Source organism: Procambarus clarkii, chromosome 39 (assembly GCF_040958095.1).
Source record: "Procambarus clarkii isolate CNS0578487 chromosome 39, FALCON_Pclarkii_2.0, whole genome shotgun sequence".
Classification (NCBI taxonomy): domain Eukaryota; kingdom Metazoa; phylum Arthropoda; class Malacostraca; order Decapoda; family Cambaridae; genus Procambarus; species Procambarus clarkii.
In genome coordinates this window covers 5,550,267-5,577,719 of record NC_091188.1, presented here as the reverse complement: position 1 = coordinate 5,577,719, position 27,453 = coordinate 5,550,267, and the positions used below count along the sequence as shown (strand labels likewise).

The 27,453-nt window shown below is 43.2% G+C and overlaps 1 protein-coding gene across 2 annotated transcripts; it reads left to right on the top strand.

Moving 5' to 3' along the window:
• The first annotated feature begins 415 nt into the window (after nucleotides 1-415).
• LOC123747966 (venom peptide isomerase heavy chain) lies at nucleotides 416-24,724 on the top strand. Of its 2 annotated transcripts, none has more exons than XM_045730173.2 (12): nucleotides 416-850; nucleotides 5,893-6,082; nucleotides 8,346-8,459; nucleotides 9,354-9,503; nucleotides 9,904-9,998; nucleotides 11,945-11,987; nucleotides 12,129-12,258; nucleotides 12,925-13,032; nucleotides 13,834-13,988; nucleotides 21,103-21,275; nucleotides 22,298-22,463; nucleotides 22,886-24,724. In XM_045730173.2, the coding sequence occupies exons 2-12, from the start codon at nucleotides 6,001-6,003 to the stop codon at nucleotides 22,921-22,923; spliced, it is 1,254 nt and encodes a 417-aa protein (XP_045586129.1). In that variant the 5' UTR covers nucleotides 416-850; nucleotides 5,893-6,000; the 3' UTR covers nucleotides 22,924-24,724. The 2 variants fall into 2 exon arrangements, with proteins under 2 accessions (XP_045586129.1, XP_045586128.1); XM_045730172.2 differs by having other exon boundaries at nucleotides 423-850; nucleotides 9,354-9,536.
• Nucleotides 24,725-27,453: the final 2,729 nt, after the last annotated feature.

The following is a 27,453-nucleotide window of genomic DNA, read 5'->3' as shown; positions in this document are numbered from 1 at the left end:
TTATTATTTACCATTCTAAAAAAATATTGTGTCCCACCCATACAAGGGCGTCTCCTGTTACCAGCGTCACCAGCATGCAGGAGTTGGGTCAGCATACTCGGTCTATTGCCAGGGTAACATGTTTTGACTTATTCCTGTCGTCGCCGGCACGACCAGTTCGGTACAGTTTGGTTTGAGAACTATTTAAGACTCCCCGCAACTTGTGTTGCGTACGACCTGTGGTGGCCAGCAGGTTACGACCTGTGGTGGCCAGCAGGTTACACCTGTGGTGGCCAGCAGGGTACGACCCGTGTTTCAAGGTCGACCGGAATTTCAAGCCGCCTTTGACGAGTTCAAGAGGTGACTTTTTAGTGGTAACTTCAGTGGAGAGAGAGAGACTGTAGGACTCACCTGTGCTAGTTAGTGCCTCGGGCCCAGCCAAGCCTTCCAGGTGTTAGGGAATCCCCCCACCCCAGCGCTCTCTCATACGACATTCATAAGCAGTTCGGTCGTTTTCACAAAGTTTCGTCCGGCACCTACTTAATTCCACATATCCTCGTATCTCTATAACATAAGCGCCTCAATTCCTTCTGCGCCTGTCACTGAGGGACATAAAAGCCTCAGATACACTTTGTAAGAGCGCTGAGCGAGTGTTCAATACTGAGGCGTGTCAAAGGGGCCCCCACAGTCAAGCTCGTAATACTCATAATCTGTATTCTGTTGAGGGCCCCCGCGAGCTGAGAGTATTCCCCGGTGCGGTGCCTTGATGTCAGCCAGGGAGGAACAGTGAGAGGGGCCTTGACGTCAGTGTGTGTGCTGCCAGTGTGGACGGTGGGAGCTTGGAGCCGGCGTACTCGTCAATGTGTTCCGTGTGAGTAGTGGTTGATACCTGGTTGATGCTGTTTGAAGCGTTGGTAGCGGTAGTCTTGGTGGGGATTGGGAGTGTTTTTCCTACTTGTGTGAGAGAGGTGGGGGGGATGGGTTGAGCTGCGGCTCTTTAATCCCGCCTCTCAGAATTCAATTGTCAAGTGAATTTGGTCCTGAGCCTATTGGGCTCTCTGGTATCTATATTTGAAACTTCTATGGTGTCTGCCTCCTCCAAGTGGCCCTGACAGCTGAGTGAACCGCGCTCGGGATTCGTTGTACAAAGGTTCCGGGTTCGATCCCCGGTGGAGGCGGAGACAAATGGGCAAAATGTTTCTTTCACCCTGATGCCCATGTTACCTAGCAGTAAATAGGTGCCTGGGAGTTAGACAGCTGCTACGGGCTGCTTCCTGGGGGGGGGGGGGGTGTAACAAAAAGGAGGCCTGGTCGAGGACCGGGCCGCGGGGACGCTAAGCCCCGAAATTATCTCAACATAACATCAAGAAGCTTGTGTGGGTTCCGTCCCTGCTGACCAATCTGACTTTATCTACCCAATCAATTCCCATGGGAATTTTGTATGTGGTAATCATATCTCCCCTAACCCTTCTGTCTTCTAGCGACGTGAGGGTCAACTCGTATAGAACTCGTCCTTGTAACCTGTAGTTCTGGGACTAGTCTGGTGCTATACTTTTGAACCTTCTCCAACTTCGTCTTGTGTTTGACTACTTACGAACTTCACGCTGGAGCCGCATACTAAACGATTGGTCTCACCCATGGGACGTACAAGAATCTGAATGATTCCTTATACATACTTCTAAAGGCAGTTCTTATGTTGGCCAACCGAACATATGCTGCTGAAGATATCGTTTGATGTGGGCTCCAGGAGACAAGTTTGGCATCTTGAGGTTATCTTGAGATGATTTCGGGGTTTTTTTAGTGTCCCCGCGGCCCGGTCCTCGACCAGGCCTCCACCCCCAGGAAGCAGCCCGTGACAGCTGACTAACACCCAGGTACCTATTTTACTGCTAGGTAACAGGGGCATAGGGTGAAAGAAACTCTGCCCATTGTTTCTCGCCGGCGCCTGGGATCGAACACAGGACCACAGGATCACAAGTCCAGCGTGCTGTCTGCTCGGCCGACCGGCTCCCGCATGATATCGATCCCAGCTAAACTTTTTTCTCTACCATATTTCTGTGTACCAGTGTGTGTATTTGGGTCCTATTTGTGATCATTATTTTGCAGGGCGTTATTTCCTATTGTTCCTCTGAACCTTGAACACCACCCGCCAGTCGGTTTATAACCTGGTCCCCAGTTACTGTTGGGTAAAGAGGTTATCTTGAGGTTATCTTGAGATGATTTCGGGGCTGTAGTGTCCCCGCGGCCCGGTCCTCGACCAGGCCTCCACCCCCAGGAAGCAGCCCGTGACAGCTGACTAACACCCAAGTACTTATTTAACTGCAAGGTAACAGGGGGCATAGAGTCAAAGAAACGCTGCTCATTGTTTCTCGCCGGCGCCCGGGATCGAATCCGGGACCACAGGATCACAAGTCCAGTGTGCTGTCCGCTCGGCCCCCCTAATAGGGGTAACTATATGGATTAGTGTCCCCATCGACCCTCCCTACCCATGGTACTAACTGGGCCGACACCGCGGGCGAGACGGGGGTGTCACGACGCCACACGGAGCGGTATTATCTGGTCTCAGACTGGTTGAATTGGGTGAGGCAGTTCATAGCTGTTATATATCCTCTGGGCAGTCCGGATCACCGGCCATAAAATCTCCCAAGGCGATTGGGGGGGGGGGGGGGGTAGGGGCCTAGAAGACGAGGGGGGGGGGGAAAGGCGATGGATGGGGGTGGGGAGGTGGTGGGGGGTGGGGGGTGGAGAATGGTTCATCCTGTTCTTTTTATTTACCACTCCATGGAAAAAAAAAATCCCACCTAATAACAAGAAACGTATTAACCCAAGCAACCCACTTAACCTATCTAGTCCAGTTCATAGAAAAGGCAAATATTTGTGGAGCGTTGCTTATTTGATTGAATTTGTAGCGTTGGTTTCCCGTAACTTAAAAAAATAACGAGATTCATTAGTTGAGAGAACAGAGAACGTTGTTTACCTATATCCTTTTAATCCAGTTTCCATAACATAACCTAATCCCCGACAGCCTGCAGTAGAATATTAAAGTACCCGACAGCCTGCAGTAGAATATTAAAGTACCCGACAGCCTGCAGTAGAATATTAAAGTCCCCGACAGACTTCCATATTAAAACTAAATTCCCGTTAATTTGCCGTTGCAGAGCCAAATCTGCACCTGCTGTTTTTCAACTGTTACATTCCCGTGCGCTTGAGCTGTATAACCAAATCCCCGACGGCATACGTAAAGCCTGTTTGTCGCGAAGCCCAAATTTAATCATCAATATAGTCGTATCGCAGATGCATTTTCCTCTGGAATTTGCGTGGTAGACACACTCAGTGCTACCTGGGTTATACCTGGTGTGGGTTCCTGGAGTTCTATTCCCCAAGCCCACCGGGGACCGGGCTTGACTCGTGATAACTTAGTCCAACAGACTGGTGCTTGGAGCGGCCCACAGGCTTATATATCCACTACAATCTGGTTGGTCCGGCACCTCTTGCAAGAATGTGTTTAATTTTCTCTGGGACACTTCCAACTTTTGTACCAGCAATATTTCTAATTTTTTCCTGGGAAGATACTAAATAGCTGTGGACCGCTGATGTTCGTAGAGTGTTCACTGATTGTACCTTTGTTGTTGTTGTTTTAGATTCAGCTACTTAGAACAAAAGTTCTAAAGTAGCACGGGCTATGGTGAGCCCGTAATAATTGTACCTTTGGCCTCTACACTTTTCACCAGGTCTGTTCTGCACTTCCATATCTTTCGCTCCAGTATATTGTTATTTTACTGTGTAAACTTGGGACCTGGCTCTCCTGGATCTTCCATGTAGATAGCTCTTGTCTTCTGAATCACTGAGCGACCAGCCTTGTTCATGACTTGTTCTTTAGGTAAGAAAACACTTATGTTACGGTATGTAGATGTAGTTTGTGGGCAGTAATACTCTTGTGCGATGAGCGGCGCCTATTGTGTAGAGAATGACACTGATTCAGGATGTGGAACTGATAGTGTGGGAAGTAGCCCCAAGGCTAGAGATGGTCGGTGGCTGCAACTATCAGCGCTGCACCGAATTAGACGTCAGTCATTACTGCAAGTACCATCACTGGACACCGGAGAAAAAACTGCACTGCAACTCCGAGTTGTGGATAGAACAAGACCCTAATCACCCATGAAACGACTAGCAACAGAGGAAACTCGAGAGCAAACGCCTTTGTCTCTATCAAAATTGTATCTACCTAGATCATCACCATCACTCCAACTACTCTTACTGGACTGCATTAGATCAGAACCAAAACTTCAAGTATCAGAACTAAACGCAACTGAACCATGTCCAGTTCCGCAATTAGTATCTCTGGGCTGTAGTCGACCATAGATGTAGTTGCAAAAATTGGAATTTAATGTAACTAGACAACAACCACCAACGCAACTACCACTTATGTGCAGAAATACACCGTACCTTCTAATACAAATTGCCAGTAACATACAATATTAGACCAACACATCCATCCCCTTCAACTAGCAATACTGTGTGGAACCAGACCACATCCACCCCTTCAACTACCAATTATGGGTGGAATTAGACCAATAACAGTCATTCAACTACTAGTACTGGGTGGGAGTAGACAACAACCACTACATCTACAATTATTTGATCAAACAAGCCACAACCACGACTGCAACGATCTCTTAAAAAGTAATCAGAATAAATTAACTTCATTGATCTCTGCCAATAAATACCAAATAACGATGAAAAACCAAATTCCTCTTGTTTAGAGCTTTCACAGAAACCCTTATTAAATAGAAGATAAATATTGAAATCAGAACCTCATAATTAAATATTTATATCTATGATATTGTAAACATATCAGCTGGTTTGCATGTTAAAGACTCAACTGAACAGAGCTTTAATATACTTAAAGGATGTGGTATGTGTCCCTGGAATCACAGTAGAGAGCAAAAACACTATTTATTATGTCCAATTTTCAAGGTACTTTGTAATTTGTACGTTGAAAACGTACAATAGACGTACTCAACTAGTACGTCATAACGTATGACGTACTAGTTGAGAGGACAGGTTGATACCAGAACGCAAGGAATCGGGGTTGTGGAAGCTAAGAATAATGTTCAGACGACAGGAAGGATCATTTGGGCTTTGCCTGCGTCTTTTGATGCAAATAAACAGCAATAATTTCAAAGCCATGATCGCTGACGCTGCGGGAACCCTGAAGCTCATTTGAGGCCTCGCAGTGATATATAAAGGCCTTTCAAGTACGATGCTCATAACTGCATTTTGCAATTTGTAAATCCCTTCCAACACTGTGTCAAGATAAATAACAGGGTGAGACATGATTCAAATATGGATCTACTGGACCCTACAGAACGCGATACCAGTAGATTTCTGGTACGAGTCCCAGATCATTGACGATACCTTTCCACGACCGTTCTAAGCTGCTCTTATTAACAGAAAACCTGGTAACAACCAATCCACACAGTGGCCTCTCAGAACCAATGTATATAGTTGACATCCCAGGAGAGACCCGATAATAAATATAGTTATTTATCTGCTAATATTCCTTGGTTGCACACCGATCTAGATATGATCCCTCTTTCATTATGATTTTGTGCACTTCTGTGCACGTTAGGCATCTTTGGTTATATGCCTTTGGCCGAGCGAGGCCTAGTTACAGCTGCGTCATCCACTAAAATCCATCCATTCTGGTTAGATTACTATGCACGGCAAGCGACAGTCGATATCACTGGTAGACTCGAGAGACAGACAGATGGTGATGCTGTGTGTGCAGGATGAGGGAGGTGGTAAAGTGTGGAGACCAAACTCCACAGAACCACACATCCAGCACCCACAGACTCAACTCTCATCCCAAAAGAGACACCCAGCATCACAGACCCACTCTCACCCCCACAGGAAGACACTCCCTGCAGCATCACAGACACCAACAAGATTCTGAGAACAACGTTAACTGGTTCACTCCAAATCTTGCATCAAGGCAGCGAGGCCGCGTCTTCCACATTGATGATGGCGGCGTGTGGTGAGGTGTGGGCGGCGTTGATGCTCTTGGTGCTCTTCTGCTTCACGCCCGCATATGCTCATTTTGGTAAGTATTTAACATATACTTACAAGTTTTTTTATTAAGCTACAAAAAAGTAGGCATTGAGGTAATATATACTTTTCATGATTCTGTAAATTACAGTATATTATATATATATATATATATATATATATATATATATATATATATATATATATATATATATATATATATATATATATATATATATATATATATATATATATATATATTTTAAATGTTCACTAAAAAAAATCACTAGAGGCCATCATCAATCACCATCACCAGAAACAATCACCAGAGGCCATCATCAATCACCATCACCAGAAACAATCACCAGAGACCATCATCAATCACCATCACCAGAAACAATCACCAGAGACCATCATCAATCACCATCACCAGAAACAATCACCAGAGGCCATCATCAATCACCATCACCAGAAACAATCATCAGAGGCCATCATCAATCACCATCACCAGAGACCATCATCAATCACCATCACCAGAAACAATCACCAGAGACCATCATCAATCACCATCACCAGAAACAATCACCAGAGGCCATCATCAATCACCAGAAACAATCACCAGAGACCATCATCAATCACCATCACCAGAAACAATCACCAGAGACCATCATCAATCACCATCACCAGAAACAATCACCAGAGACCATCATCAATCACCATCACTAGAAACAATCACCAGAGACCATCATCAATCACCATCACCAGAAACAATCACCAGAGGCCATCATCAATCACCATCACCAGAAACAATCACCAGAGGCCATCATCAATCACCATCACCAGAAACAATCACCAGAGACCATCATCAATCACCATCACCAGAAACAATCACCAGAAACCATCATCAATCACCATCACCAGAGGCCATCATCAATCACCATCACCAGAAACAATCACCAGAGACCATCATCAATCACCATCACCAGAAACAATCACCAGAGGCCATCATCAATCACCATCACCAGAAACAATCATCAGAGGCCATCATCAATCACCATCACCAGAAACAATCACCAGAGGCCATCATCAATCACCATCACCAGAGACCATCATCAGAGACTATCACCCCAGATCGGAGCAATCAAATACACTTATCCCATTATAAAGAGTCAGCTCACATCTGGATTCGTCCCTCCTCCAGCACGCCTGAAGGTGAAGGTCAGTCCCTGCCCACTCTCACCCACAGCCCACCAATGGGAATCCTGGATCACATTAATCTGGAACTTTTAATAGGTTAACTTCCTCCCATGTAAACACACAAACACACACCCGAACAGGTCACATCTGTTGCTTGCATTGTAATTTTTACCTTTATCCTCCCTATGCCTCTCTGCCCAGCCACTTGGGCTGGACGGTAGAGTCTCAGATGAGCTGAATATATATATATATATATATATATATATATATATATATATATATATATATATATATATATATATATATATATATATATGTATATATATATATATATATATATATATATATATATATATATATATATATATATATACATGTATATATATATATATATGTATATATATATATATATATATATATATATATATATATATATATATTAATATATAATTAATATATATTTATATTAATATATATATATATATATATTAATATATAATTAATATATATTTATATTAATATATAATATATTAATATATAATTAATATATATTAATATATAATTAATATTAATATATATATATATTATATATATATATATTAATATATATATATATATATATATATATTAATATATATATATATATATATATATATATATATATATATTAATATATATATATATATATATATATATATATATATATATATATATATATTAATATATATATATATATATATATATATATATAGAGAGAGAGAGAGAGAGAGAGAGAGAGAGAGAGAGAGAGAGAGAGAGAGAGAGAGAGAGAGAGAGAGAGAGAGAGAGAGAGAGAGAGAGAGAGAGAGAGAGAGAGAGAGAGAGAGAGAGAGAGAGAGAGAGAGAGAGAAGATCTGTACAAGAAAGAATTATTTCGGTCATATTCAGTATATCTTATTATTCAAGCTGTTTGTTAATAATAAGAGTATTGTTTAAAATCTGAAAGGATGATTGATTAACCATCTCGCTAAACAAGTCGACATCTCTCATTTTTAACCAATTAAATTATCTCCATCAACATTTACCAATCTAAGATAAATCTCCAAGTCTGTAATATAGCAAGAGGTTGTGTTGTGGTGCAGGAAGCTGTGAGGACCATTCCCCGCAGTGCCCGGGGTGGGCAGCCGTCGGCAGGTGCCAAACTCATCCCCAGTTCATGCTGCCCAACTGTCCTGTCAGCTGCGACTCCTGTGTTGGTGAGTCCTCCATCTACTCTAAGGCACATATGCAGATTGATTGATAAAGATTAAGACACCCAAAAGGTGGCACGGGCATGAATAAGCACCTATACAGCCCAGCCTGTTGTTTTATAAGGGGCTATTCATGCCCATGCCATTATATATATATATATATATATATATATATATATATATATATATATATATATATATATATATATATATATATATATATATATATATATATATATATATATATAAACCAAACTAACCTAACCTAAATTTCCTAGGTCTAATGCACGCTATCTGAGGCCTAGTATAGTTTGTATGTGTGCTATACTAGGCCTATGAACATTTATGTTTGTTTTTTTAGCTTCATTTTTTTCTGACCCTGTAAAGTGACTAGTACAAAGTTCTACTGTCTTAATTGTTTAGCACGTCAATATTTGTACTATGCTGGACATAGTTACAACAAGTACTGTCTTAACAGAAGGATAGGATGACATATATACTAGGCTACTCAGTCCTCCCCATCATTTTGTGTACACATCTAGCTACCCAGTTATACCAGTTGCTTATAGTGTGAGCATTGTTTATAATAACAGACAGGCACCTCTCCCCCGACCCGTCCTCCTAATAGAACGTCGCATTTTGACCTATACTCTACCTAAGACCAAGAATCGTCGCACTAATAAAAGTTAGCGGCACGCGAAATTGACATTCTCTCCTGTTTTCTGCTATGGGGTCGACTGGTAGGTTTGGATAAGGGCACTTTAATTCGCCAGTGTCTTGACATTGGAGAAACCTTAGGCGGACGGGCTGCTCTCCTAGTCCGCTTAAACACACAATATACGCATTTAAGCGCATTTAATTTACGCATTTAACCACTTGTTTCCTCTCCCTCGTCGGCAGATCCTGAGTGTTTCGACAAGAGTCCATACTGCTCGTTCGGGGTGAGGCTGGGTCTGTGCCGGACCAACCGCCGGCACATGCTTAACGTCTGCCGCCACTCCTGCGACGCCTGCGAGGTTACGGAGGCGGCCGTCCGTCGCGTCTTCAGGGGTAATATTAAGACCATCGCCAAGCCTGATTTTCGTGAGTCTTTGAATTACAAAGTTTAGTTAGGATGTGTGGCCGTGTTGTGCTTGCCAGTCAGGGGGAGGCTGGCTGCTTGTGTTGTTGCCAATACATCACTGCTATTGTTGTTTTTAGATTTGGCGACTCGGAACGAAATGACTATGTAGCGCGGACATTTCGTTCTGAGTGGCTGCGTATGTCATCACTGTTACATACGTCGTCACTGCTACTGACGTCACTGTTACACGTGAGGTCACTGCTACTGACGTCACTGTTACACGTGACGTCATTGCTACTGACGTCACTGCTACACGTGACGTCGCAGCTACTGACGTGACGACAGGGAAACAAAAGACTTACATGGTGTGTCTGGTGTATTCTGCAGAGTGCGGCAAGGCGCTAGGCTCCAGCACCAGGCGAGCCAGACAGATCCTCTTCCCTGACGAGCTGGAGAAAATGAAGGGAAAGGCTGTTAACCAGGTAATTATGTCTTGACGACCCCCTCAGTCCTTCCACCACCCCCCCCCCACCACCCCCAACCCATGGGTGTTCTCTCAGCATCTAGACTTCGATTTATTTGTTCTATTCCTTACGACGTCTTGGCCTTATTACCGTATTGTTCTTGGACATGTAATACGGCTAAGAATGACTGCTATAGAATATATATATATATATATATATATATATATATATATATATATATATATATATATATATATATATATATATGCCTTAATCCACTTGACCATCACGACCGGACATAATGAGGTGATAGCCGAAGCTATTTGAACCACCCCACCGCCGGCACTCGGATGGTAATCTTGGGCATAGCATTTTACCAATTCACCTCATTCTTTGGGGCACACGTGAGGAACACAAATGCGAACAAGCCTGAATGAGTGTTGTTCGCATTTGTGTTCCTCACGTGTGCCCCAAAGAATGAGGTGATTTGGTAAAAAAAATATATATATATATCCTACAGTAGCCAAACGCTACGAAAATGTGACGGTTTACTAGAGTCGTTGTTATAAAAAGCCTTCGACCTTTCCCTCTATGACTTACAGTGGAAACAAACCTCTTTCTCCGTCAGCTTTGAGGACCTGGGCATTGAAACAGCAATACAAATTACTGTTCCAACCTTCCTGTCCTCCTCAGCATCTGACAACCTAGTGAAGGAAATTCTACCTGGCTACTTAGGTCAGCTGGCAGGCATACACGATCCCAACTGTGCCACCGAGTGCACACGATTCCAACTGTGCCACCGAGTGCACACGATCCCAACTGTGCCACTCTATTGCAGGCGGAGAACTCCGACCACCACCGTCAAAAGCCCAGAAGCAATCCATCTAGGATGGCCCCATTTTAGACCGAGCTGCTGCAGAGTGACTTAATGCTGCGACAACACTGCGACACTGCTCGCTGCACAGCATTAGCAGCCCCACATGTGGGTGACTTCCTATTAGCAACCCCCATGTCGGCAACTGGCACACATCTCACACTGCATGCGCTCCGAAGGTCTTCCGCCTTGCTGGCCCAATCTATACCGAATTTAGGTGTGTTTGTGGCGAAGTGGTGGCTGAGAGAGATAGCCGGCGTAGCCTGCTCTGTCAAAACACAGGGAAATGGCACTCGAGGCACAGTGAAGTTAACGACATCATCAAGAAGAATCTCACCACAACTGGATGTCCAGCTGAGAGAGAGCCGCGTTATCTAACACTCCATAACTCTGATGTTCTTTTTGGTCGCCCAGATAGTATCACAGTGAACTTCTGGAAGAACGGAAAGCAGTTGTTATGGGAATACACTTGCATATCAACCCTGGCTAACGCCTACATTGACTTCAGTGTTGCATAACCAGGTGGCGCTGCCACCCACAGGGAATCAGCCAAATCCCGTAAGTACAGAGAACTGGATCACCACTACAATTTTGTTCCCATTGCTTCTTAGAAACTCGGCGCCTGGGGTAAGATTACCACCAGTTTTTTTGAAGGAACAGGGATCAAGGCTAATTGAAACAACAAGAAACCCTAGAGCTTCCAGCTGCTTTTTCTAGCGCCTCATCGTGGCAATACAGAGGGGAAATGCACAATGCATTCAGGGTTCCTGCCCGCTATCTGAGGAGCTGGAGGAACTCGACCACCTGTAACAACAACTTTGTTCCTTGTATGTAACCTAGTTTGTAACTCTTATTCTGTAATAAAGTTTAAATAAAATATACATATATAAGGTGGTGATAGGAAAAGACAATATGTACCAGCGCACGGGGGGGCTCGATAAGGTTCCCCCGGGTGCTGCATATTCTCTTCTTCGAGGCTGAGCGTCCCTACAAACACAACCAGAGGTGGTACATCCAGGCACCAAACCTCGGACATGTTGTGAAGCTCTCTGCCTTGCCTGTTACTAACTCATGTTCTTGCACATTGCAGAGACAAGCGCTGAACAGCTCGACTACGATAACTATGTTACCAGGTAATCTCTCTCTCTCCTCTATATGTTCATCTTGCTAAAGATCTTAAACACTGACTATACTTATTCATGAAAACTACATCCCTACGGGGCGAGGGTCGGAGATGAGGTGGTGGTCGCTTACACCGTCATCTTCTTCTACAGGGAAACCAAGCATGCTCACCCCCGTCAACAGGAACATGATCAGGGTTAATGACACCTTCTGCGGGGCGACGCCCATCTCTGACCGCTTCCTCCTGACGGCGGCTCACTGCGTCTTCAACCCTGACTTCCCGTAAGTCCTGCGTCTGTACGATATTTAAGGGCTAAATGTTAAATTTCAATGTTAGCTGCTAAATAAGGAATATGCATAGAGAGGTATACCCCCGTTTTTCACTGTGTATTCTCTGAGAGTTTGTTTTAGTTCTGAATTATATTCAGGACTAAAATATACTTGCTGGTTAGGCAGTAAACTGACCTCATGGCCTCAGTAACCTCCCAAAAGGTGAGGTTACTGAGTCTTAAGTCTCAGACAAGTAGTAAGACAAAAAAGTCTTAAGCCCAGTACCTCAAGCTGGTAAACTTCCTTTACCCATGTTAGTAAAATGGTCACACAACAAACTTAAATAAAAAACAAATATATATATATATATTTTCATGCCAAAGTGGAATATCGCAGAAGAGTGTACTAAGAGAACGATGAGCAGATTAACACCAAAAACACTGGTAATAACTTTACAGAATATACACAGAATCGTGACCTATTTCGTTTGGATGTTATCATTGCAAAGGCACTCTAGCTTAGCATATATCCACTCAAATATACTAGATGATCACGCAGGGATCTTGGCACGGCTGAACGACTATGACACATTAGCTACAGCTTGTAAACGCAGATATTCCTGTTCTGTCAAGCGTTATTCTGGATATGTGAGTGAGGCGTCCCTTGTATAACCCCCAGAGTGCGCACGGTGAGGTTGGGAGAGCTGGACTTCTCGTCTGACACCGAAGAGAACTCCAAGCCTGTGGACTATGAGGTTGAGCAGATCATCGTTCATCCTGACTTCGAGTATGTGGCAATATGAGGGGGGAAGGGGGTTGTTAGTGTGTGTGTGTGTGTGTGTGTGTGTGTGTGTGTGTGTGTGTGTGTGTGTGTGTGTGTGTGTGTGTGTGTGTGTGTGTGTGTGTGTGTGTGTGTGTGTTTGTTTGTATATGTGTAACTGAGCATAAATATTTACATCAATATTGCTTAACATGTCCAAACAATATGTATGCAATATGTAAACATAATCTGTTCCGTAGCCACAACCCGAAATTCAACACCATAACTTAATTGGTTGGTCTAGCATTGACCTTTCTATGTCCAAAACCCGACCAATACGGTCTTGACTCCTCAAAGTCCATATCCGGATCTACAGACTAGCTCTTCCATGTGTCCACTTCAGAGAATAACATCCCAACCCTTCCCGTGTCCACATCCCGGACGGTAGGGTGTTTGAGGCATTCATTTGTTTATCACCCTGGGGCCTGATTCACGAAAGCACTTACGCAAGCACTTACGAACTTGTACATATTTTCTCAATCTTTGTCGGCTTTGTTTGCAATTATTAAACAGTTAATGAGCTCCGAAGCACCAGGAGGATGTTTATAACAATAACAACAGTTGATTGGCAAGTTTTCATACTTGTAAACTGTTTAATAAATGTAACCAAAGCCGTCATATATTGAGGAAAGATGTACACGTTCGTAAGTGCTTGCGTAAGTGCTTTCTTGAATCTGGCCCCTGGCTTCCGCGTCCTATTGCCCTTGTGTTATCATAACTCTACCGTGTCCTAAGACTTCCATGTCCTAACACCTCCCGTGTCCACAGCCCGAACACCCGTGTGCGGTATAACGATATAGCGCTCCTAAGGACAGTCCAGAAGATCGAATTCAACGAGTTCGTCTTCCCTTACTGCCTGTCGAGGGAACGTCCGAAGCCCAAGACCCTCGTCACCGGCGCCGGCTTCGGCCTTGTTAATGCTAGTGAGTTGCTTGGTGCCTCTACTTAACACCATTGCCTTAATGTTTATCACACCGTACCAATACGTAGTGATGAACCGCCCAAAAGCTATCGTTTTGTATTACTGAATTAGGCCAAAATGGCATTCTGTTAAACGAAAAATATAACCAAAGGACCTAATCTAACTTGTCCCCAGCAATGCTAGGCTTAATATAGTACATATATATGTGCTATACTAGGACCAGTAATGGCTAACATTGGTTTTCAATTTTTTATTGGCATCTGTAAAATTAATTTTACAAAACTTGAACTTTTTGGAGGGGTTCCATACAGTACGTGTTTGTTCGTTCTACCAAATACTATTACTATTATAATTTTCGGATGACTGGTTGGCTTATCAAGATATATATATATATATATATATATATATATATATATATATATATATATATATATATATATATATATATATGTCGTACCTAGTAGCCAGAACTCACTTCTCAGCCTACTATTCAAGGCCCGATTTGCCTAATAAGCCAAGTTTTCCTGAATTAATATATTTACTATAATTTTTTTCTTATGAAATGATAAAGCAACCCTTTTCTCTATGTATGAGGTCAATTTTTTTTTATTGGAGTTAAAATTAACGTAGATATATGACCGAACCTAACCAACCCTACCTAACCTAACCTAACCTATATTTATAGGCAAGGTTAGGTTAGGTAGCCAAAAAAAGCTAGGTTAGGTTAGGTTAGGTAGGTTAGGTAGACGAAAAAACATTAATTCATGAAAACTTGGCTTATTAGGCAAATCGGGCCTTGAATAGTAGGCTGAGAAGTGCGTTCTGGCTATTAGGTACGACATATATATATATATATATATATATATATATATATATATATATATATATTTATTGCAGGGTGAGTTGGGGGATCATCTGAGAGACGGGTTTTTCTCCTCATTTTGTTCTCTCGGGATTACTTTATTATGGAAAATATAGTCAAGTTTGGAGAGTATAGTCGTTGGTGGAGCAATGCCCTGGAGATAGGTACAGCCAGAGGGTGCTTGATGATGGCGGACACCTGTGTATTTTGTTTTACCTTGTCGCCAATTGAGTGGCTTTCTGTGCCTGTTGCATTAGAAGCTTCACTAAGAGCCCGAACCTTTGAAGGTGTTCACTATAATAGAGACTCGGAGCGGCGCCACATGTTCTTAGCTTTCATAACTTTGCTGGTAGACTGTGTTGTCGTTCTGTTAAAATGGAGCCGACGTTGTTCAATAGAACACTGAGTGAGTACACACACACACACACACACACACACACACACACACACACACACACACACACACACACACACACACACACACACACACACACACACACACACACACACACACACATACACACACACACACACAGCTGGGGTCTGCACAGAGGGATCTGGTAGCTGATCCCTAATATTCTTCTGTTCAGTAGAACACAGGGATCACCTGCAAAAGTATCATTTAATAAAGGCAATATATGTGTGTCACACAATATAACACATATTTTATTAGGTTACAGACCTTACGGTCTTAGCAGTGATTGACAGCAGTGACACCTGTTTGTAGATGAAGACCTGAACCCAAATCTTCATTGTGAATAATGTAACTACGTGTGCAGGTCACGGAGAGTTCCTCATTCATTGTGACACGCAGGTCTGATGAATGATAATGAAGGATGATGACAGATGGTCCGCAGATCTTTGTAGCCACCTTGAGCCCACCTTGGCTGACCCTGTAGCCGTTTGTTGTGTCTATAGTATCTTAAGGAGTAGAGGATCTTCCTGTTTTGCTGTCATCTTCAGTCCATAGATAATTAAATCTGAGAGCTTGCAGTGTTCCAGTTCAATGGCCCAACTAGGAGGTCAGTCTTTTCTTGAATGATCCCTGCAATACTTTCATCTTACCGAGTTGCTGAATGCTGTTCTTCGGTGAATACTCTCCTCAGTCTTCCATTACACAGTACCTGAGTCTCAAGTCATCCTAATACTGTTTTTTATTGTGTGCCTGACAGACTCTCTTGTGATTTACCTCTTCCATTCCTTGATAAACGTTTCCGTTGAGATTGCTGGTGTATGTAAAATGGTGCATTGAGTCCCTCCCAAGTCTTGTGTTTGGCATCACGGAAGCTGTACCACAATACAGCCTCTACTGAAAGATTAATCACATACTAATGATATGGGTACAGCTGTGCTGGAAATCCAGAATGTGACTGATGAAAGCGTTCACTTGGTAGTTATCACCCCTCCGGTCGCCAGGTGTGAACGAAAGGTTGATCAGTCTTTTTACTCCTTCAGTAATGGTGCGTTGATACGTCCCGTCTATCTGCTGGTATATCTAGAGTTGTGTGGACAAACTTATGGGTCTAAATAGGAACTGTCATTGGGTATTAATAGCGCCTGCTTTACATGGTTCAGTTGGCCTTTAATTGTTCTTCCTATTTCCATGTTCTAGTAATGTTGTGGTCGCCGCGAGAAACCATGTTTAAGGGCAGGTCTCTGAGGGCTTGACTTGTGATATGAACAGCAAAGTTTGCAAAGAGTAATTAGATTAAAAATCTGCACGTTACCTAGAAAAAAAAATATATATATGGGAATCTGTTGAAGGCCTATAGGCCCATGTTTTTCTATTTGTAACCAAATACAGCGACTCATATGTCCAGCAATTCTTGAAATTTTTCTTTGAGTTGCTTTGAGTTTTGAAACTTTCCTTTGAATCTCTTTGTATGATATTTATTAGAAATTTGTTCCGTAGGTAAGCAACCATTTTTTTCCGAATCGGTGTTTGCCTGTTGATTTTCTAAATCCAAATTCATTCTACTTTAATCCAAATTTTCGAGTTCTAAGTTTCTGATATCTTCAGCACCTAACTTAAATATCTTTCTCAGTTCCTTGTACTCATATATACACCAGCTATGTTGCCCTTACTGTAAGTATTCCTTGACACTGTACACATTCCATGCCACTGTACACATCCCATGCCACTGTACACATTCCATGCCACTGTACACATTCCATGCCACTGTACACATCCCATGCCACTGTACACATCCCATGCCACTGTACACATTCCATGCCACTGTACACATTCCATGCCACTGTACACATCCCATGCCACTGTACACATCCCATGCCACTGTACACATTCCATGCCACTGTACACATTCCATGCCACTGTACACATCCCATGCCACTGTACACATCCCATGCCACTGTACACATTCCATGCCACTGTACACATCCCATGCCACTGTACACATTCCATGCCACTGTACACATCCCATGCCACTGTACACATCCCATGCCACTGTACACATTCCATGCCACTGTACACATCCCATGCCACTGTACACATTCCATGCCACTGTACACATTCCATGCCACTGTACACATTCCATGCCACTGTACACATTCCTTGCCACTGTACACATTCCTTGCCACTGTACACATTCCATGCCACTGTACACATTCCATGCCACTGTACACATTCCATGCCACTGTACACATTCCATGCCACTGTACACATCCCATGACACTGTACACATTCCATGCCACTGTACACATTCCATGCCACTGTACACATCCCATGCCACTGTACACATTCCTTGCCACTGTACACATCCCATGCCACTGTACACATTCCATGCCACTGTACACATTCCATGCCACTGTACACATTCCATGCCACTGTACACATTCCATGCCACTGTACACATTCCATGCCACTGTACACATCCCATGCCACTGTACACATTCCATGCCACTGTACACATCCCATGCCACTGTACACATTCCATGCCACTGTACACATTCCATGCCACTGTACACATTCCATGCCACTGTACACATTCCTTGCCACTGTACACATTCCTTGCCACTGTACACATTCCATGCCACTGTACACATTCCATGCCACTGTACACATCCCATGACACTGTACACATTCCATGCCACTGTACACATCCCATGCCACTGTACACATCCCATGCCACTGTACACATCCCATGCCACTGTACACATCCCATGCCACTGTACACATTCCATGCCACTGTACACATTCCATGCCACTGTACACATTCCATGCCACTGTACACATTCCATGCCACTGTACACATTCCATGCCACTGTACACATCCCATGACACTGTACACATTCCATGCCACTGTACACATTCCATGCCACTGTACACATCCCATGCCACTGTACACATCCTATGACACTGTACACATTCCATGCCACTGTACACATCCCATGCCACTGTACACATTCCATGCCACTGTACACATCCCATGACACTGTACACATTCCATGCCACTGTACACATTCCATGCCACTCACCTTACAAATACCAGAATCTTTTAACACAAGCATCTTATATGTATATATTTCTGCTTGTAATAAAGACAGCGTGTTGTTGTTGTTGTACTTGTTATTTCATCTTAAAATTAAGAGTTGGAATGTATTAAATATCCCATTTGTTTCCTACCAGTGAAAGAGCATCACAAGTTCCCGGAAGCAATAATTATGAATACCTTTTACATTTTTTTTTCATGGAAGATGGCCAATGGGACAAAGTAACGCTTCTACATACAATCAGCGAGATAGGCATCTGGCCTGCAACACAGATAGCATTATCTGCACTCTTACGCTCGTCTACTGTTACTAGTGAACTAGTCGTAGATATTCTCCTTGGAACATTGACTACATTTTTGCTGGGATTCATGATCCCGAGGTTCACTGAAGAAGTCAGACATAGGGATAATTTTCTGGCTCCTTTACCGCAACTAGTTTCCACAAAAGCTGGCCCACTGGGAGAGTCCTTTTAGCGAAACTGTCTCATTAACAATACACGACACAGTTTCCATGGGAAATGTACACCGCCTCCTCACTTTGAGAGAATCTTATGAGGGGTATTTTCTATTAGTTGGTCCTAACTCCTTTTGAGTACCTGTGTTTTCGACTCTCAGGCACTATGTATTGGTGTTGCCCTTCACCTAGCTGCCTCTGTATACATATTCAGATACACATGTATCTGTATATATACGTACATATGCTACTTTTCGGACACATTTGTACTCTGCCTCGCAGAGTACATAGATATCGGAAGAAATGCAGCTTTAGACCAATACAGCTTCTGTGATCTCATCTGATGTATATTAGAGGGAAAGAAGAAACGCATGAAGAACTTAACGACGTCATTAAGATGCGTTGTCCTAGAGCCCAGTGGTCAGCACAACGGAAACCTTAAATATGCCCAGCGAATAACGATCATAAACATTCCAACTGGGTCTTCAGGCTGCTCCTGGAAGGATGATAATCAGGAACTGTAGAACAAGTCATGTGTGTGTACCCACAGCTTCTGGGAGTTATCTAGACTCCAGTGGACTTGAAAATGGTAGTGCCGCTACTTCCAGGAAGACACAGAATTCCAGGAATTCTGGAATTCTTTCTCTTATTAAAAAGGCATAGATTAGAGCCAAAGGCTCTAATCCACACACACCATGTGTGTGTGTGTGTGTGTGTGTGTGTGTGTGTGTGTGTGTGTGTGTGTGTGTGTGTGTGTGTGTGTGTGTGTGTGTGTGTGTGTGTAAGCCATAAGAGAAGATTAATAGACAAATTCAGGAATATAAAAATAGACATCACATGTTAGTTAAAATAAGTAACTTTGAGGGTGAGCCAACTCATCCAGGCTGGCTAAGTCAGCCATGATGGTAAATACCAGCCAGGCCATCCAGGTCAGCCAGATGATCAGGGTTCGCATCCTGGGCAGCACTCAAGGTTCCAAGACTTGTTCTACAAGTGAACCCGGAAACAGGTTATCACCAAAGGCGCTTCGTAGCTCCCTCACGTCTCCCTACACAATAATTTGCGGGACTGAGCAGCAGTTGTACAGCCCGAGTCAGACAATACAGTTGAGCTGATCAAAGTACAGAAGTGGAGACAAGTACTTAATTTTGCATTAGCCTGCACATTCAGTCTCCCACTGGTTTAGTGAGAGACTGGCTTGGTGAGATAGTGGCTTGGTGAGAGACTCAATTAACGACAAAATAGCCGCGTAGGAGGCTGGCTTGGTGATAAATTGGCTTCGTGGGTGACTATCTTAGTGAGAAATTGGCTTGGTGGGAGGCTTGCTAGGTGGAACTCTGGTATTGTGAGAATGTGGCTTGTTGAGATTGTTCGCTCAGTTACACAGCTGGGCGAAGCGGCGGTGAAAATACCAGATCTGGCTTCACACACAAACACACACACACACACACACACACACACACACACACACACACACACACACACACACACACACACACACACACACACACTGGGTGCGCCGTCAACATCATGTCGCAACGCTCGGAATATTCGTGTTTACAATGATAACTGTTGATTGTGGACCACGTGATCTTCACACATTATGTGGCAGCTGACATGTGGAAAATACCGAGGTCCTTTATAGACACACCGACACGGGAAGGCGTGGCGCTAGAGGTGGGGCACCAGTTCAAGCCGTCTGCTGGATTTTTGTCTAGCTATCTGGGAGACCATTGTCCAGCCATCTGGGAGACAGTTGTCCAGTCATCTGCTAGGCTATTGTCCAGCTATCTGCTAGGCTATTGTCCACCCATCTGCTAGGCTATTGTCCAGCCATCTGCTAGGCTATTGTCCACCCATCTGGGAGACAGTTGTCCAGCCATCTGGGAGACAATTGTCCAGCCATCTGCGAGACAGTTGTCCAGTCAACTGGACCTTGGTGGATGCTCTTTAAGAAAAACAATTGGGTTAAAGAAGGGTAAATCAAATTACAATCAATAAAGAAAATATAACATACTTTACAAAGTCTTTGCACGCCATCGAAGAACATTGGTAGTTCAGCAACAGTAAAAAAAAAACTCTTAATTTGTTGCTGTTTCATAACTCACTGAGAAAAATAACTGGTAGGAAATAATTTTTTTGAGGGTCGCACTGGAAAAATACTATTTTATAATTTTCATGAAGTTTTAGAATGAACATCAAATATTCCTCTGTGTTTAGAGCTTATACAAGACCCTTCTTTAATTATCTTATGATTTGTGACATGATGTCCCCCCCCCATCCCTCACAGCCCACCAGTCACCCATACTGCAGGAGGCCGAGCTGCAGCTGGTGGATACGACTGAGTGCGAGAACATCTACAAGAAAGAGGACTTCGAGCCCCAGCTGCGGCTGCTGTACCCAGACCTCCTGCAGGGCAAGGACATCATGTGTGCCTCCTACCCCGAGAGGAGCGCCTGTCAGGTGAGACTTCGGGAAATAACCAGCCTGTTCTCTCTTGACTGGCCGCTCCGTCAACTAGCCTAGCCTTCTATCCTAACCTGAGAAGGAACGAAGCCTAGCAACGCAGCTAATCTGCCGAAGACAAATGTACAGAAAACGTTGGTGTTTGTGAGTCATTACTTGTCGTAGAAGGTTGCGTTTGTAACGATGGTTACCGTAACGTAATTCAAGTTCAAGTATGTTTATTGAGACAGGAAAAAAATACATCTCAAAGGGATAGAGTAGCTTAGGCTGTTTCTACCCCCCAGTAACGTAATAAACGCGACCTATTAGTTGAGAGAACGGGTTGTTTAAACTTCAGTTAACGTAATGGAAGTAATTTGTTCACTATACTATTTTAGCTTTTCCATCATCACTACGTTTAACCTAGATATTGTGAATGGTGAGTATTGTCTAACTCTAACCGTCCAGTAAATATATATCAGTCTACCCTTCACTAACTGCTGTATATGAGACCTTTCCTTTTTGGCATATAATTTATATAACGAAGGACAGCAGATCTATTTCTTCAAATATACACTGTCTGTCTTAAACAACAAATGTTTACGTAAGGTTCAACCAGTAACGAGTACCTCACTGCTGGTTAGTGAACCTTCACTGTACCAACAGTTTCCTGTATTCTATATGACAGTGGCAAATAAATTGCAATAATACAAATAACCATGCAAGTTCTAATTATTAAAATAAATAACAATAATATTAATTCAAATAATGGCACTATTATGACTGTAGCAAGCCTAATAATTTTCATTCGACTTCAGTTCTTCTCTCTCTTCAGACATTTACACATTTTATGTCTTCATCCCAGACAGCAGCACGTGATTTAGCTTATTACCATCACCTACCCTCTCAGCACTTACTACCCTTCGATCCCTAATTGAAACAAAAATGTATTACGTAACTTTTTTGGCTTTGGTAAGGACAGCTAAAGACCTGAATGTAACCTGACGAGTTAACGCTATTCTTCCTCCTCCTCCCTAAAGGGCGACTCCGGCGGGCCCCTGTTCCAGGATGATCCACAGGGGCGTCGCTTCCTGGTGGGGATCGTGGGCTCCGGCGTCTCCTGCCGGGGCAACGGCATCTCCAAACTGCCGGGCCTCTACGTCAGCGTCGCCGACCACATCGACTTCATCGACAGCGTCTTGCAAGGTGGACAGCAGTAGTGTTTACCGTCTGCATGACACCCAAACCTTGTTCTCGACTTGTAGATATAATTGATTATATACTACACACGATCTTTACTATGAACTCCCGGGTTAAGATCCACACTCAACACGTTCTTCAGATAGGTTTAGTCTTAGTGAAAATCGTCTTCAGTGAGGACCTTCTTCTTCTCAAGTCAGATCTTGGGGCCCTCTAGATCCCATATTTCCCGGAATGAGAAGGTACTTCAAGGACCTGGGCCCCAAGGGACTTTTTGAAGACCTAAAATTTTTGATGGGAACTCTTAGTGAACTTTAAAAAATTCCCTTGACGCACACTCTCCACGACATTCTATCTTCAGGAAGCACAATCTTCTCTATTTCAACTCTTCACAACACGACAATAATTTAGACCTGATTCCCCCTCAGCCCGCGCGAGGACTGTGGCTGCACCTACATTCAGGTGACCAGCGAGATGACCCCAGTGGTCCTCCACTCCCATTGGTCGACTCTCCTGAGGCCCTCACCCGTCCACGTGTTCCGTGGACTCACGGCTCCCAGCAACAACACAAACCTCCCACACCAATCACCCCCAACACTGCTTATGTGTTCTTCATTGGCTTCTAGAATACCTTCCAAGGGGCTTTACTGGAAGCTTTCATGAAGATCTTCCCGCAAGCAATCCAGGAGACCTTCCATAAGGCATTCTGACATCATGCCAAATTTGCTAGAAATTTGGTTAGTTGGTGTTCAAATGCATGCCGGATAAGCAAACTAAATAAACACAAATTTTCACACATACACACACACACATTATATATATATATATATATATATATATATATATATATATATATATATATATATATATATATATATATATATATATATATATATATATATATATATATATATATATATAACTGTATTGGAGGGGATCTAAACATTCCCTCTAATGCGTTATGCGTGGTTTCCTCCGAGGCTATGGGTCCCCCTTCTTCCAGCTAGAGGTGGTACTCCCTTCCTATTTTATATATATATATATATATATATATATATATATATATATATATATATATATATATATATATATATATATATATATATATATATATATATATATATATATATATATATTTATAGTCTAGGATGGATAAATGACACTTTCTAGTAGTGACAGCCCCTCATATTGGGGATTTATATTTTACGTCCCAAGCACTGCCTTGATAACTCCCTTTGATAGTCAGGCTCCTTGTGTCGTTATAACTCTTCGCCTCGCCGTTCATCTCCTCATTGAACACAGATGAATCTGCAGCAAAGGAAGTAGCAAGCCAATAAGGCCACCATGGTTTCATTTGCTGTAGGTCAGAGGAGTTATATTATGAAAGCCATGATGATGCCAGTATACTATTAAGAGGAGCCTCATAACGGCCAGTTATCCGGCTCAACAAGAATGCCAACCGAACAGACCTATAATGACTGTCAACTAGTGTTTACATGGGATCAGAGTGACGCCATGGAAAGGAGGTAAGGAGATGGTGCGAGATTTCACGTGTGCCTCCACTCCAGTTCACACCTGTCTCCAGTAGAGCACGTGGTGTCCCTCCTACTTTCACGGAGCCCCAGAAAGACCAACAAATACAAGACCGTGCGAAGAGCCACAGCCTCATTCCAATAGGCTCATGGTGTAAACGTACACTCAAATAATTGAATAAGTTGAGTAATAAAGTCATAATAGGATCCAAGTACCCCAAGAGAGACCAGTACCACCTACAGTACTGCCTCCAGTACCGCCTTTGGTACTGCCTCTGGGATTTTCCCCCTCTGGTACCACCTCCAGGGGAAACGTATGCACGAAACGCCTTTGAGCGTGATAAATTCAAGCTACTTCGAAACATGTATGAAGGCTCGATTACCCTATATACCGTTGCTCAAGATCAACATTTCTGATAATTATTTTATTAAATGAATAGTATGTCGACTTTTAGCAGGAAGATACAGTTGTCTTGTCGCAGAATACTTGATTTTCTGTCTCAAGGAACACGGTAATAAAATGCAATTTGCTCAAATTCTCTTACTCCCTTGTCGTTAACTGAGAGAGAAAAAGCTCAAAGATTTATACAATGAATGTCTTTAGACATGAAAAATGCATAAATCCCTGTTTAGGATGTTGTTAAATTACATGTAAAATTTGATCAGAGAAATGTCACTGTTGAGGACCCAAAGTAAATGAGTCCTATTCTTTACAAATATATTTGTTATGATAATCTTGAGCGTATCTTTTTTCCTTCTGTCTTTTCAATAGAAGTTGTGTGGTGGGTGGTTCCTCCGCTTTAATCAGTACTATAAACACGATGTCTAGGGAAAATTTACAGTTTGTGGAAGGCTGGAGTTTGGTATGTGGTATGTTGAATATGATATGTGGAATGTGATATTTGGTATGTGGTATGTTGAATATGATATGTGGAATGTGATATTAGGTATGTGGTATGTTGAATATGATATGTGGAATGTGATATTTGGTATGTGGTATGTTGAATATGATATGTGGAATGTGATATGTGGTATGTGGTATGTTGAATATGATATGTGGAATGTGATATTTGGTATGTGGTATGTTGAATATGATATGTGGAATGTGATATTTGGTATGTGGTATGTTGAATATGATATGTGGAATGTGATATTTGGTATGTGGAGCATGGTACTGGATATGTGGTATGTGGAACATAGTACTAGGTATGAGGTATGTAGCAGGAAGGAAGCAGACACTGCGTCAATTATTAGACGGTTCCCGCAACCACTATCCTTGGGGCCCGGTCTCTGACGTAGCCTGCTGGTTCACTCCGTAACAAACCCAACCCTATCCTAACCTAACCAGAAACGTACGCACCCAAGCAACCCTCCTAACCTATAGAGTCCGATCCCCAGTAAACGTAGATATTTGTGAATCCATTTTTTTTTCACTGTTTGTAATGTTGGTTACCATAACGTAAGAAACGCGACCTCTTGGTTGAGAGGAAGGGTTACCTGAGTAACGGTTGGATCAATTGGGCTGTTAGTACCCGCAGTTCGTAGTTTGAATTAGGCCCCCACAGTAAGAGGTTCTGAAGGGTGTTGTAAAGCCTTTGGTCCCTAGTCTTCATCGAATTCTAGCATGCGTCCACCAGAACTGCTGAAGTTGGACTCAGGTGTAACTTAATGTATTCTGCATGATGGTTATCTTAAGATGATTTCGGGGCTTAGTGTCCCCGCGGCCCGGTCCTCGACCAGGCCTCCTTTTTGTTATACATCCCCAGGAAGCAGCCCGTAGGAGCTGTCTAATTCCCAGGTACCTATTTACTGCTAAGTGAACTGAAGCATCAGGGTATAGGAAACTCTGCATTTTTGTTTCCGCCTCCGCTGGGGATCGAACCCATACCTTAGGACAATAAGCCCCGAGCGCTGTCCACTCAGCCGTCAGACTCCCTGACGACTGATAGATAAAGTTTAACTTGATAGATAAAGTCCAAGAAATGTTCAGTTGTACGGATGAAAGTCTAAATGTTACAGATATCCAGTGGAACACAATTATTGAATATTAATGAACATTGGTAGATGATCTAAGGTGTATTAGATTAAGGTTGATGAATTTGGATGGTGATGAAAGTTTTCCTACTTTCGAAAAACCGGTTGTACACCTCAGTCCTTTAGATGCGTGGTGCGGGTAGAACATGTTCAGTAAATATGTAAACTGCTGGGGTTTACAGTCACTTATGGCCCAGTTACTGAACACCCCGTGCTATAAAAGACTAATGATATGCATACATTAAACCGTGTAAGTAGCTAACGAGATTGCAACAAAATACACTTGGGCAAGAGGGGTTGTATACTGTTGACACTTGGGCAAGAGGGGTTGTATACTGTTGACACTTGGGCAAGAGGGGTTGTATACTGTTGACACTTGGGCAAGAGGGGTTGTATACTGTTGTCACTTGGGCAAAACTATAATTATTCTGACTCCGCTCGCGGAAATATTTGGCTCTCAGTCGCCCCGTTGCTGAGGCAAGTGATAGACTTCCTCTTACATGGGGCTGAGTTTCTCTCTGCCGAGGCCGACATCGCGGCCCCAATGTGCTCACCAGCGGCCCCATAACCCCAGGGGCACCCAGGTTTCACTGGCCTCGACCTGACTCATCACCGGTACTCAGCCCTTACTCATCAATACAGACCGTCCTGATCAGTACAGACCGTCCTGATCAATACAGACCGTCCTCATCAATTCAGACCGTCCTCATCAATATAGACCGTCCTAATCAGTACAGCCCGTCCTCATCAGTACAGGCCTTCCTCATCAATACAGACCGTCCTCATCAATAGAGCCCGTCCTCATCAATACAGCCCGTCCTCATCAATAGAGCCCGTCCTCATCAATACAGACTGTCCTCATCAATACAGCCCGTCCTCATCAATACAGACCGTCCTCATCAATACAGCCCGTCCTCTTCAATACAGCCCGTCCTCATCAATACAGCCCGTCCTCATCAATACAGCCCGTCCTCATCAATACAGACCGTCCTCATCAATACAGCCCGTCCTCATCAATACAGACTGTCCTCATCAATACAGACCGTCCTCATCAATACAGACCGTCCTCATCAGTACAGCCCGTCCTCATCAATACAGCCCGTCCTCATCAGTACAGCCCGTCCTCAACAATACAGCCCGTCATCATCAATACAGACCGTCCTCATCAATACAGCCGTCCTCATCAATACAGCCGTCCTCATCAATACAGACCGTCCTCATCAATACAGACCGTCCTCATCAGTACAGCCCGTCCTCATCAATACAGCCCGTCCTCATCAGTACAGCCCGTCCTCAACAATACAGCCCGTCATCATCAATACAGACCGTCCTCATCAATACAGCCGTCCTCATCAATACAGCCGTCCTCATCAATACAGCCCGTCCTCATCAATACAGCCGTCCTCATCAATACAGCCCGTCCTCATCAA

Excerpts from the sequence above, each read along its gene's own strand:
- LOC123747966 (XM_045730172.2), top strand. The coding sequence starts at position 6,001 with ATGATGGCGGCGTGTGGTGAGGTGTGGGCGGCGTTGATGCTCTTGGTG. Across the intron at positions 13,033-13,833 it reads ATCGTTCATCCTGACTTCGA|CCCGAACACCCGTGTGCGGT; the intron begins GTATGTGGCAAT and ends CCGTGTCCACAG. Across the intron at positions 21,276-22,297 it reads CCGAGAGGAGCGCCTGTCAG|GGCGACTCCGGCGGGCCCCT; the intron begins GTGAGACTTCGG and ends TCCTCCCTAAAG.